Source organism: Ipomoea nil, unplaced genomic scaffold, assembly GCF_001879475.1.
Source record: "Ipomoea nil cultivar Tokyo-kokei standard unplaced genomic scaffold, Asagao_1.1 scaffold2484, whole genome shotgun sequence".
NCBI classification, from domain to species: domain Eukaryota; kingdom Viridiplantae; phylum Streptophyta; class Magnoliopsida; order Solanales; family Convolvulaceae; genus Ipomoea; species Ipomoea nil.
The window spans coordinates 121,677-134,083 of NW_017618912.1; the positions used below are offsets into that span (position 1 = coordinate 121,677).

At 32.9% G+C, this 12,407-nt stretch overlaps 2 protein-coding genes across 3 annotated transcripts; one reads left to right on the forward strand and one right to left on the reverse strand.

Annotated features, from left to right (window-relative positions):
• The first annotated feature begins 236 nt into the window (after positions 1 to 236).
• On the forward strand, positions 237 to 2,760 carry LOC109153429. 2 transcript variants are annotated; one of them, XM_019301298.1, is made up of 5 exons: positions 237 to 591; positions 687 to 944; positions 1,026 to 1,392; positions 1,860 to 1,973; positions 2,064 to 2,760. In XM_019301298.1, the coding sequence occupies exons 1-5, from the start codon at positions 292 to 294 to the stop codon at positions 2,174 to 2,176; spliced, it is 1,152 nt and encodes a 383-aa protein (XP_019156843.1). In that variant the 5' UTR covers positions 237 to 291; the 3' UTR covers positions 2,177 to 2,760. The 2 variants fall into 2 exon arrangements, with proteins under 2 accessions (XP_019156843.1, XP_019156844.1); XM_019301299.1 differs by having other exon boundaries at positions 1,032 to 1,392.
• A 6,380-nt stretch (positions 2,761 to 9,140) lies between these two features.
• LOC109153462 (7-deoxyloganetic acid glucosyltransferase-like) lies at positions 9,141 to 12,085 on the reverse strand. The gene is made up of 4 exons (XM_019301331.1): positions 11,450 to 12,085; positions 11,124 to 11,347; positions 9,589 to 10,318; positions 9,141 to 9,222 (listed from the first exon to the last, which is right to left on the reverse strand). Exons 1-3 carry the CDS (start codon positions 11,940 to 11,942, stop codon positions 9,617 to 9,619), a joined length of 1,419 nt encoding a protein of 472 aa, XP_019156876.1. The 5' UTR covers positions 11,943 to 12,085; the 3' UTR covers positions 9,141 to 9,222; positions 9,589 to 9,616.
• Between the last annotated feature and the right edge of the window lie 322 nt (positions 12,086 to 12,407).

Genomic DNA, 12,407 nt, shown 5'->3' on the forward strand with positions numbered 1-12,407 from the left:
AAAAATTTCAAAAAAAAAAAAGAAAAAAAGACAAGAAAGGAAAAAAATAAAATAAAATAAAGGGAATCCTTAAAAAATGCCACCCTGTCCGCCTCAAGGAACATCCATCCAGTCATCCCTCCCACTAAGCCACTTCGTCAAAACTCCGCCTGGGCCCACCTCCCGCTTTTCCCTCCCTTCCTTTGGGTCCCACACCCTCCTTTATTACCACCACCGCTATCTTCTCCTTCACAACACAACACTCTGCAAATCTTCTCTCTCTCTCTCTCTCTCTCTCTCTCTCTCTCAGAGATGGCTGTTAAAGAACCGGAGTTCTTGCTGCCGCCGGAGTTTCTCACCGCCGACGATGTTCTCGCCGGTTTTTGTTACCCCAGCACCTTTGAGAAAACCGCGGTGAAGACGAAGACGAAGCCCGACCCTGACCTCTGCTTCCCGGCGGAGTTCCCGTACGATCTCTGCTCTTCCCCGGCGGCGTCTACCGGGACGGAAAGCGACGAGGAGGAGTTCCTCGCTGAGTTGACTCGCCGCTTAACTCGCTCCTCTCTCGACGACACTCTCAAGTCCACCTCCCCTGCTCAAAATCACTTCGAGGTATTATATTCTGCATTGCATTCATGGAATGATTTTATTTTATTTTATTTTATTTGTTTTTGTTTTTTACTGAGTTTTTGGTTGAAACTATGAAGAGTTGGCTTCTGTGTGGTTCGCCCCAATCGACTCTGGGCCGAATGGGGAGTATGAGTGCCGGGTCGGGTTCACCGAACGGGTCATCTCAGATATCCTCTCCGACTACCCCACTTGCTGCGAAGAGCGACGCCTGGGATCTGATACTTCAGGCCGCCGCCGGTCAGGTTGCGAGGCTGAAAATGAGGGCCCGAGAACAACTTCCGGGGACTCCAACTTTCGCTCCGCTTCCCCCTCACGCCGCCTTGCAAAATGTTAGGGTAAGCCATTTTCCGGCGCTGCTTTTTGTCCATTTCTTCTCCCAATTTTTACAGACTTTTAATTTGACCTAATTTCGACAGTTACACAAACCGCCGGTGGGGGCTCAAATGGTGAAGCAGGGCTGCGGCGGCGCTATGTGGGATAACGGATGCTACATTGAACCACCGCTCTTCCAGGCTCGAGCCTCTCGCGCCGCCTTGCACGGCGGCGCTGTGCCGTTTGTGGAAAATGGAAGGTACGGCAGGCCGTTGGTGGGCGGCGCCGCGGGCCACGCAGCCGCCTTGCGCTCCCTGCATTTTCAGCATCAAACTCAGTCCGGTCGGCCTGCTATGCCTTTCGGTGGTTCCGGCGCCGGCGGAGTGAAAAAGGAGCGCTCCGGCACCGGTGTTTTTCTCCCAAGAAAATATGGCAATAACACCAAACCCATAGATTCTGGGAACAAAACAGGTATTCAAACATTCTCTATTACTTTGTTTCTTTTTAAATTTCCCCAAATTAATATATCTCTATCCGAGTCATAAACATTAAACTCAACGGGTTAGGCCGAGTCATTGTTTTCAAACTCAGTAGCTCTGATAAAGCTCTTGTTACAGCAGATAAAGCAAAAGAACCTGCTTTAATTTTGACCCTTTTTCTTTTCTTTACTGTTTAAAAATTGAAACGTAGTAGTGTTATCTCACCCACTGCAAATATCGATAAACAAAAAGTCTCAATCTTTGGGTGTAAATCGAGCTTATTTTGTCTCTTTCTGGGTCCCCACTCCCTCTGAAATCTGATTCTCCAGTATCCATCCACCAGACCACCATCCCATTGGTTCAAAGTTCAAACTCGAAACCCAATGAGAGACTCTCCTGTTTGAAGAACCCAGATTTGTACCCCAATGTCTGATGAGATCTTGTTTCTTGAAAACACAGGATGCTGTAATCCTACTACTGCTAAGCTTGTTCATGCTCTGCATTCCAACATTGAGGACATCAATAATGGCTCAGTTCTACCTCGGCTAAATGGTGTTTTTGTTTCAGATTATGGTAAGTCTCAACACAACTTTGCTTCCACCTTTTAGCCCACTCATGTTTATGGAAGGAAGCTAACTGTGAACAATTTCCAATTTTACCCAGAAATGTTGATTGCAAGAAGGAATGCTGCAGTGCTAGCCCAGCAGCGGAGGAATTTCCGGCAAGAACTTGCCATTAGCCATGAAGTATGTCTGCCCCAGGAATGGACTTATTGACATTGCAGAGTTTCTTCAAGGATTGTCTCTCATGATTTCATATAAAAAAAATGGTGTTTTTTGAGCTTAGGAGAAGGGTAGTTGTTAGGTAAGTCCAATAATAGATGCAAAAACCCAAAAAAAAAAAAGAAAAAAAAATCAAATGGGTTCAACTCCAGCTTTTCAAAAGTTAAGGCCCCAGGAAGAAGAAGAAGCAATAAGTATTATTATTATTATTTCTTTGTTTTTTTTTTTCTTAAGGTTTCAGAAACATATTCTGAAATGTTTGCAGAAAGATAGTTACTAGCTAGAAGGTAGTAGAAGAAGAAGATGGGATTTGATTTATTTTTCTTCTTTTTTTGGTTAAATAAAGTTTAATAATTATTATTATTAGCATAAATATCTGGTGTTAAGATTATTTTGGGTGTTGGGTGGTGTGATCTCTGCAGACAAGACAAGCAGACAACATAGTATTATGGTTTCATTATTAATTAATGTAAAATAAGAAATGGGGTGTGTTTAATTAGTTTCTTCTATAATCTCTTCTGCAGAGTGCAGATGAGAAGCATTGAATATGTACATGTTTCTTCTGTGTGTTTGTTTAATTGCCTTTACCAAACTCTCTTACTTCTGCCTTTAAAGTCTCTCTGCGTCTTCTTGGTTTGAGCATTAATGGCCGCGACGCCATACTAGTTCTGGAAAGGGACAACTATACAACATTAAACTATTTTGGTCTCACCGGATAATACCATGTTTCTAACAATATAAAATACCAAGATTAAGTTTGTTGTCTAAATCATGCCAACCAAAACACATTACTCTTCAACTACAAATGAAAATGCAATTAAAGTCATTAAATTCAAAATCATAAAATTGAATCAAAAAATGACTTGTTTACCTATTCTGGGGCTATCATATTAAAGTAATAATTTTTGGTTCAATTGTATTCACGTCAGCAAATTAACAGGTAAAGATGTCACTTTTGATAAATTGCATCATTTTGCGTTGTTTAGAGACCTAATTGCATGTTTTTTTTTGTTTAATTTAAATGGACTAATTGCATTTTCGTGTGTAATTCAATGACATATTTGACCCTTATTCCAAATGAAAACACTCGGGGGTGTTTGGTAAATAGCTGATAGTTGTTAAGTGATTGAGTTAGTAGGTTTTACTAATTGATAACATTAGTTGATTGTAGAAAGATGTTTGGTAAATTAGCTGTTTGGTACATTAGTGTTTTGGAACAATAAGTTATTACAAGAAGTTAATTAATCAAACACTCATATTGATTATTTAATCAAGTCAAACAAGTCAAAATTAACTAATAGGCTAACTATTTTACCAAACATGGTCTAAATATATCCTGGATTACAAGTATTATTATTATTATTATTATTTAAAAAATGTTAAATATTCTCTAATGCTAACAAATATTTGAATTGCGGGGTTAACTTAGTTTATTTGTCTAATTACTTTAAAGTCTCCAACGATGATATGGGGGCTCAAATCCTATTACTTTTCCTTTCGTCACCTAAAAATTTAAATTCGAAACCAGAGTTATACTTACTAGGATTACACTTGTCATTTTTCTTTTAATTATTTGTATTTGTTGAACTTTCTTTGAGAATTTAAAAGTTAGTTGATTTGGGATGGACATGGATTGAAATTTGAAAAGGCGGTGGAGCAAACTCATACTGACATGGCTTTGGAATATTTGTCATAATGATAGCGACAATAATGCTATAATTATGCGCCATTTTTGTTTAAAAAAAGGGAGATTAATATAGATTTTGGAGAATTAGTAGAATACTTTATATTTTAAGAATTCTTCAACCGTCGTATATGAATATATGATATTATAATACATACATTAAAAAGGAAAAAAAATAAAAATTATTGTATTGCTTTTAGTATATTATTACTTTGAATTATGTTTGGATGTTGAGTAATAATGAGTATAGACGTGTAGGTGTTCGGTGGCTAACATTTTCATTCATTTAATGATCCAAATCCCTACATATAAAATACAATGATCAAATTAGCTCCAATTTTATCCTAATGAGAATATATTGGTAAATGGTTGTTAGTTGATTGGATTAATGTGTTACTTGATTGGATTAGTGATTTGACTAATTGTTATAGTATTAGTTAATGGTAAAAAAGTACCAGGATTATGTGGTCTAATGGTACCCGAGTTGGACTTCCATTTGGAAGGTTGTGAGTTTGAGCCTCAGTGGAGGTTGAGAAAGTATATGAACAGATACTACAAAATAAAAAGTGTTTGGTAAATTAACTGTTCACTGATTATATACAAAATAAAAAGTGTTTGGTAAATAAAAAAACTGATCGAAAAAACTACTTTGACTAACTTTTTTTTAAAACATTAATAAAAAGTGTTTGGTAAATTAACTGTTCACTGATTATATACAAAATAAAAAGTGTTTGGTAAATAAAAAAACTGATCGAAAAAACTACTTTGACTAACTTTTTTTTAAAACATTTTGGAACAAGTTGTTACAAAAAGATAAACGACTAATAGAGGTCCTTTCAGATTACTCAAAAAATTGTATTTATTTATTTTTGGGGTAAAAATTAAGGTGGTCTGGGTCTTTCACTGCCCGTCTAATGGACAATACCACCCTACTAAGGATAATTCTTTCCAAAAAAAAAAAAGAGCTCATTTGCCATTTAAGCTACCTTATTGGATTAAAAATTGTATATAATGATGATTTGTTTTAAACAAACCTTAGCACAGTTATACAAACAAACACTTATCAAACATTTTCACACTTTGAAAACTTGTTTCTCCCCAAATAATAAAATGAAGACCAATTAATCATCTCTTGTCAATCCAACCTGATGGGACTATCCTAAAAGCCCAAAACATTTCCTGGTCAAAACCGCTCATCACCTCGACCTATATTGATCCAACTTGAGCTATATATGCTTTTGTTTTATTCCGGTTCTCTATCAACTTATTCCATCTTTAATGAAAAATTTGCCGCTTTTAGGGTTTGTTTATGTTGTAACTACTATTATAACAACTAGTATTTGCGCCCGTGCGTTGCACGGAATGAATTTGTTATAAAATTTTAAAAATATTTATATCGATATACAATTGTATAAATTATAAAATCGAATATTATATAATATAATTGAAGAATTTAGTTGCACTGATTATGTTTTCTGATGTTATCAATGCTTGAATTCGAATAAATAATTGCCCAATTAATAGCTAACATGTAGATATACGCATTCGGTGTTGCAACTTTAGAGATTTTATATATCAGTGTTTATAATTTGTATTAATTGGGCTAATTAGCTCGTTGTCTAGCAACTCAGTTATATAAATTATTTATACGGAAGATATATTTTCTATGTAGATCAGCTATATAGCAATTTTGTCATTTTTGTATGTAAAAAAAACATAATATCAATGGCTTAAATTATACATTATTGAAAATCTCTTTATAGCTAGACGACATTGGTAGTAGTAACGGAATTTTATCCATCATCGTCTAAAGTTAAAACTATCAGACTATCAGGATGGGTGATTCGGAAAAAAGTAACATACAATTAACTGTGATTAAAGACTGATTTTTTCAGTAATAACTCAAATATTATATAGTGCAATTAAAGATATGGTTTCGCCCGTGAATTTGTTGTAATATATTAAGAATATCTGGATTGATATATAATTATTTAAATTAGAACATTAAATATTATATAGTGCAATTGAAGATATAGTTTGGATCGTTTATATGTTTTGATGTTATCGTTGTTTGAATTTAAACAAAGAATTGCTCAAATTAATAGCTAATGTGTAGATATACGCATGCAGTGTTGTAACTTTGAAGCTTTTATTTATCATTGTTTAGTATTTTTATAAATTAGGCAAACGTGCTCATTCTTTAGCAACTCAGTTATAGGAATGAATTGCTATCCTAATTCATTTGTATGAAAAATATTTTTTTTTTGTCTAAATTTCTTTAAATTTTTTTTTTTTGTGTGTAGATAAATAGCAATTTTGTCATTAAAAAAAAACATAATATCACCAATTGTATTTACACATTATTAAAATCTCATATTGTAGACGACATTGGTAGTAGCAACATAATCTTGTCCGTCATCGTCTATAGCTAACATCTTCAGTCCATTAGAATGGGTGACTCGGGTGAAAATATATTATCGTAAAATATCAGTCAATTAGTAATATCATATTCATTTTCAACTAATTATTCTTTTTATTTTCCGTCGACTAATCAATTAGAATATCATATGCAATGGTATTTTTACCTAATTTCAGTTTTATTTTTAATTGGTGATGTAGAATATTATTATTGAAATATTTCAGTTCAATTTTTAATTTACCTTTACTATTGTTTAAAATATGCCTTTACTATTGATGATGTAGAATATTATTATTGAAATATTATCTTTTAATTTTTAATTTACTTTTACTTGATGATGTAGAATATTATTATTGAAATATTTTCGTTCTATTTTTAATTTCTGTTCTTTTGTTTTAAATTTTGAAAGATTTATTGTGATATAATTGGTTCACATATTTCAATTATTTATTTTTTCTTTAATTATTATAAACAGAAACGATATTGTACTAATTAATTTATGATATTTATCAAATTGTATTTTTTAAAAATATAAGATTTACACATATTATGAGGGGTTAAAAAAATATTTTAAAATGATTTTTTATTAGTATGAATTTTTATTTTAAAATATTTTATAGCAATCCAAACACTCCATTAGCCTCCCATACAAAAACTGATAAAAGAAAAGTCATTTCATTAAGAAAATTAAAATTAATTAAAGTAAATCAAATCATGCTATATTTATTTGTAACTGTATATTAATTTCATTTTGAAATCATTGGTTCACATATATGAATTTTTTTTAATTATTATAATTTATAAACAGAAATGATATTCTACTAATTAATTTATAATATTTATCAAATTGTAATTTTAAAAAATATAAGATTTACACATGTTATTGGGGGGAAGGGGAGGGGGGTAAAAAATATTTTAATTTTTTTTATTAGTAAGTATTCAAAAAATAATAATAATTTCCAGCAACTCAAACACTCCCTTAGTCTCCCACAAAAAAACTGATAAAGAAATTCATATCATTAAGGGAATTAAAACTGATTAAAGTAAATCTAATCATGCAATATTTATTTGTAACTGTATATTAGTTTCATTTTGAAATCATTGGTTCATATATTTGAAATTATTTATTTTTTCTTTAATTGTTATAAATATAAATGATATTGTACTAATTAATTTATGATATTTATGAAATTGTATTTTTTTTTAAATGTAGTATTTTACCCGTGTGTTGCACGATTTTTTTTGTTTTTTTTTTTGTTTTTATGAATTTAAAATTAAAATAAAAAATAAAAAATGTTAAAATGTAAAATATAATAATATAGTTGGACTTTTATATATTTGGTCAAGTATCTATTTTCATAACATACAAAATTTAAATTTAAATTTTGTATGGTTAATATAATCTCTAATCATGTACATATTTAGATAAATTTATAGAAAAAATTTATATAATTAAGTTGATTTATTCCAAATTGTATTATATATATATTATTAATTCTAAAAATATGAATAATAATAACTAAGAGAATTATACTTAGAAATCAATAAAAATGTAAATTCTAAATTTTGTATGAACAAATATAAACTCTAATGGGACGCATATCCTTATATGATTGTATAATACATTGTATATACACATAATATTTATTAATATGTATATAGGAAAATTATAATATAATTTCATTAATTTTAATTTATATCGATAGATTTATACTTAAAAATTATATTTAGAAATTTAAAAAGTGTATGTATGTATATTTAAAAAAAAATTATAAATATTCAATCAAGACTTTTAAAGTGATGAATTTTAAATAATTTTTATAAAATTTTCTAGACTTTCCTAGAAGTTTTCGAGCTTTCATTTCATCAACTTTGTACGAATCTATAAAAATTCGTAGCACAAATATTTATAGGCTTTTAAAAACTTTTTCATATTAAAAAGTCTAACAAACTCATTAGAACTCTAAATTGAATACACCCTCGCAAGTTGCAAACACTCCATAGCTTCTATTAATACACTATTTATAATGTTCTTACAAAAATATATTTTTATAAATCATAAATAAATTTAATGCGTTGCAAAAAAAAAAAAATTGATTATCACAAAAATAGAGTATATTATTATTATTATTATTATTATTATTATTATATATAAAGAAAATATAATCAATTTTCACTAAATATAACCAATAAAAATATTTCTTGAACTAATGAAACAATTAATGTTGAGTAATATAATTATCAAAATGTCTAGCTAGAAAAAGTATGAATTAAAATATTAATATTGTTAGTACAATTATCTTTGATTGACATTGATTTCACCTTGATGGGTATCTCTCCACATATCCAATGCTATTTTAACCTTCCATTCATTTGCATGCTCTCATTGTTGCTCTCGAGTTAAAAATTTATGTCAATTTTACTACGACCAACAGTAGTTTCCTGCTGCAAATAGTAAGCTGCAGTTTGTAGCAAAAACTTTTGTTGTGACGTAACAACAACAAATAATAATTTTTCGTAATAATTTTTGTTATGATTTTTTTTTTATATATAAATATGTATGAAAATAAAGATAAAAATAAAAAGTATACGAGTATTTATGAAAGGTTTGAAACATACCGTAACTTTTGATAAAAATCGATGAAAAGTTTGTCAAGTCTTCAGAAATCATATTGGACTATAATGCACCTATGCCAAACCACACTAAAAAAAATCCAATTAATTACCTAGTTTAATCCATGACCTTATTGTTGGTTTCTAGACTTTTGGGAAGCCTACCGAGAGTCCAACACAACCGGGAAAGATGGTGGACCACAGGAAAATAGAATATAAATTAAAAATAGATAGAAAAAGAATTGACACAATGATTTTTACGTGGAAACAGAAAGGAAAAATCACGGACCTTTTTGGGCGGTGCCAAACCTAAAAATTCACTATATTGTAGGAGATTTTGTACTTACATTGTGTATGGATGAAGTTTTTGTCTATCTAGAGTGAAGGAGCTTTCTTGGATTTTGTGGGTAATAATTTGGGATTTGAAGGGGTATTTATTTTGGGGGTTATGGAGGGTGGTCCAACCAAGTTTTAATGCTCCGTATCCATCATTTATAAACTCATAATCTCTCTTATATATTTTTTGAATGTGGGAGTCTTAACAATTTCTATATTTGAGGTTATTCTTAGATTCACCAAAGGCTGGGAAAATCAAGTTTTAATTTATCAGTATATATTATGGATATATAGAGGTTAAGTGGGAACAAATGACCCATGTAAAAAGTCATATTAATCTTGAACAATATAAACATTGTAAGTATTAATTTAAAGTGTCTTCCTAGCTCATTGACACATTAAGCTTAATGATATCTTGAATCAAACAATCCAAATTACAGGAAGATGATCCTCCTTCAGTGATGGCTTCTTTTGCCAACTTAGCCATATCTTCAGCCCTCTTCAAGAACTCTCCTTTTCTCTTATCCATCAACTCTCGAATCATATTCTCCACACTACTTCTGTCACAAACATCTTTCATGTCCAACCCAACCTTCCACACCTCTCCCACAAACCGACTATTCGTCTGTTGGTCAGCGAAGAACGGCCAGCAAATCATAGGCACACCGGTTACTATACTCTCCAGTGTCGAGTTCCATCCAGAATGCGTTAAGAATCCCCCGACCGCAGGGTGTTCCAATACCTCTTCTTGTGGAGCCCAACCTACCATGTACCCATTTGCTTTTGTGCCCTCTTCTAGCTCCAAAGGAATTGGGGTTTCCCCATCTTTTGCTGCAACCAAATCAGGCCTCATTACCCATAAGAATTTCTTCCCACTGTTAATCAGACCATACCAAAACTCCATCAATTGCTGCCTGGTAATCACAGAAATGCTTCCGAAGCTCACGTAGATCACTGATTTTGGTTCTTGAGAATCCAGCCATGCGATGCAAGATCTGTCTTCTTGCAAAAGGCTATTGGAGGAGGCTTTTTTGAGTTGCAGTTTGGCCTTGAGAAAGGCATGGATTGGTCCGATTGTGTAAACCTTGAGACAAAAAAGATGGTCTTTTATTGACAGATATTATAAAGTTTTTACCCTTTTGGTTAATACCACAATCATTATACCATGGACCATAGTTCACCTTACAACGTGGATCAAATTGTATAGAGTTCATTTATTGTATACTGAAAGTTCATTTTTGAAAACTACTACTTGGATTCCCAAGTTCTACTCTCTACTTTTACTCATTCACTCAAAATTTTGATGTTGACATTTCATTGGAACCCACAGGATGAAGATAACTTATCATCTCTTGTCACATTAAGGAGAAGTAAGAGAGTAGAGATTGAGTCCATGTATTAGAACTCTTCATTTTCAATATATTGAATGTTCATTTTTTGGTATACTATTTAAAAAAAAAAAAAACTTTTATACTAAAAAAGAACCTTCAATATACTAAAAATGAACATTTATTGATGGTCTACATTACAACGTTAACAATGGTCTATACTAAAAATGAACATTTCACATTATAGCGTGAACAATGGACCATAGTATAATTTGCCTTAAGACCAAAGGCAGTATCAAAATGTATACAATAATGGGGGCAACCAGAGTCAAATTAGTAAGACTATTGACTTGGTAATCACATAGTTATAATTTATTACTTGTAAGTTTGATTCCTAGTAGGATGAGTTTATTGACCTTCTTCATTTGAATTGATCAGCAATGAATAATTTAGACTAATTTACTTTTTATGGTCTTTTATCGACTAAGGTAGGTTTACTTAATACATACTTCAACTCAAAAAAAAAAAAAATGTATAGAGTGATTATTTGTTTGAACAAACCTTTGGATATTTGGCTCTAATTTGGGATAGGATTGGACCTTCGAGGCCTTCAAAGGTGTTGATAATGATGGCATGAAGTTGATTGACAAGTTGGGGTTGAGTGCACACAAGCTTGAAAACTGGGCCTGTCATCTCATCTGCCCTACACAAACTTGGAAGGTCTCTTGCCCTCAGGAAGCCCTCCATGCCCTTCACCTTTGTCACAAGCGAGTCCATCCCATTCTCTGCATTTCCATTTTCATCATATATACTTAGCTTAATTGGATTCATTTCTTGAAGAATTCAAGAAAGTTAAAAGGAGAGAATTGCAGAAACTAATTAATAACCTTTGATTGGCAGCTCGTTGGCTTGGATGAGATCAGGGACGGAGAAGTAAGCCCACAAGGCGGAAGCGCCGATTGTACGGAAATAATAAACCGGCAAACCCAAATCTCGACTGATATTCAGAGAGATTTCAAGCAAATCGGAGATCATACATGTGAACGGCGGCGGCCCGGAATCGCCAGTCCGGCGGGCTATGAGTTCCCTCAAGAACGGCTCGCCGGTTTTAACCAGGGAATAAAAAATCTCTGCGAGCTCTTCCTGGGAACCCGTGCGATCCCCATGGATGTCGGCGGGGAAGGTGTGGAGGCGGAAGCGGGGGCTGAACCGGCCGGAGTCGACGTCGGAGTGAGCTAGCAGGCGAGCGTGAGTGTCGGCGGTGAGGAGGAAAGTGATATGGATGTTGGAAAGATCTAAGAGGTGTGCGAGGTTGAGCATGGAGTTGATATGGCCCTGTAATGGGAAAGGGACGATGAGTATGTGCCCGGAAAACTCCATTAAGAATTCGTACTCAACCTTTGTGATTTTGATCAATGGATTCTTGAAAATATAGAAGTCAAAGACGGCCGGCCGGCGGCTCCATTTACTATAAAAGTCCCAAGAAAGAAACAAAGCCGGGCTATATACACTATGCTTTATGCTTTATTGTTTGTCCAGTATTAATGTAATTATTTTCACTTTTAAAAAAGAGCTATCAGAGATTTAGAGTAGGTGAAACTATTATTGTTCGAGACGAATTTGATTTTTATATCACACACATCCTCCATATCCAACCAACCTTCCACACAACCGACTATTTGTCGGTTCCACACCTCCCCCACTCCTGTCACTATACTCTCCATCGTCGAATTTCATCCACAGTATGTTAAGAATTTTCCGATCACAGGGTGTTCTAGCAATTCTTTTTGTGGCGTCCACCTTACCGCCAAATTATGTTGTAGAACTGTGTCCACCTTGTTCTAA

What these genes read in the sequence shown, in the direction of transcription:
- LOC109153429 (XM_019301298.1), top strand. Translation starts at nt 292, where the DNA reads ATGGCTGTTAAAGAACCGGAGTTCTTGCTGCCGCCGGAGTTTCTCACC. An exon ending in CTGCTCAAAATCACTTCGAG is followed by an intron (nt 592 to 686) that starts GTATTATATTCT and finishes GAAACTATGAAG; the next exon opens with AGTTGGCTTCTGTGTGGTTC. An exon ending in CCGCCTTGCAAAATGTTAGG is followed by an intron (nt 945 to 1,025) that starts GTAAGCCATTTT and finishes TAATTTCGACAG; the next exon opens with TTACACAAACCGCCGGTGGG.
- LOC109153462 (XM_019301331.1), bottom strand. Translation starts at nt 11,942, where the DNA reads ATGGAGTTTTCCGGGCACATACTCATCGTCCCTTTCCCATTACAGGGC. An exon ending in CAACGAGCTGCCAATCAAAG is followed by an intron (nt 11,348 to 11,449) that starts GTTATTAATTAG and finishes ATGGAAATGCAG; the next exon opens with AGAATGGGATGGACTCGCTT. An exon ending in TTAGAGCCAAATATCCAAAG is followed by an intron (nt 10,319 to 11,123) that starts GTTTGTTCAAAC and finishes TTTTGTCTCAAG; the next exon opens with GTTTACACAATCGGACCAAT.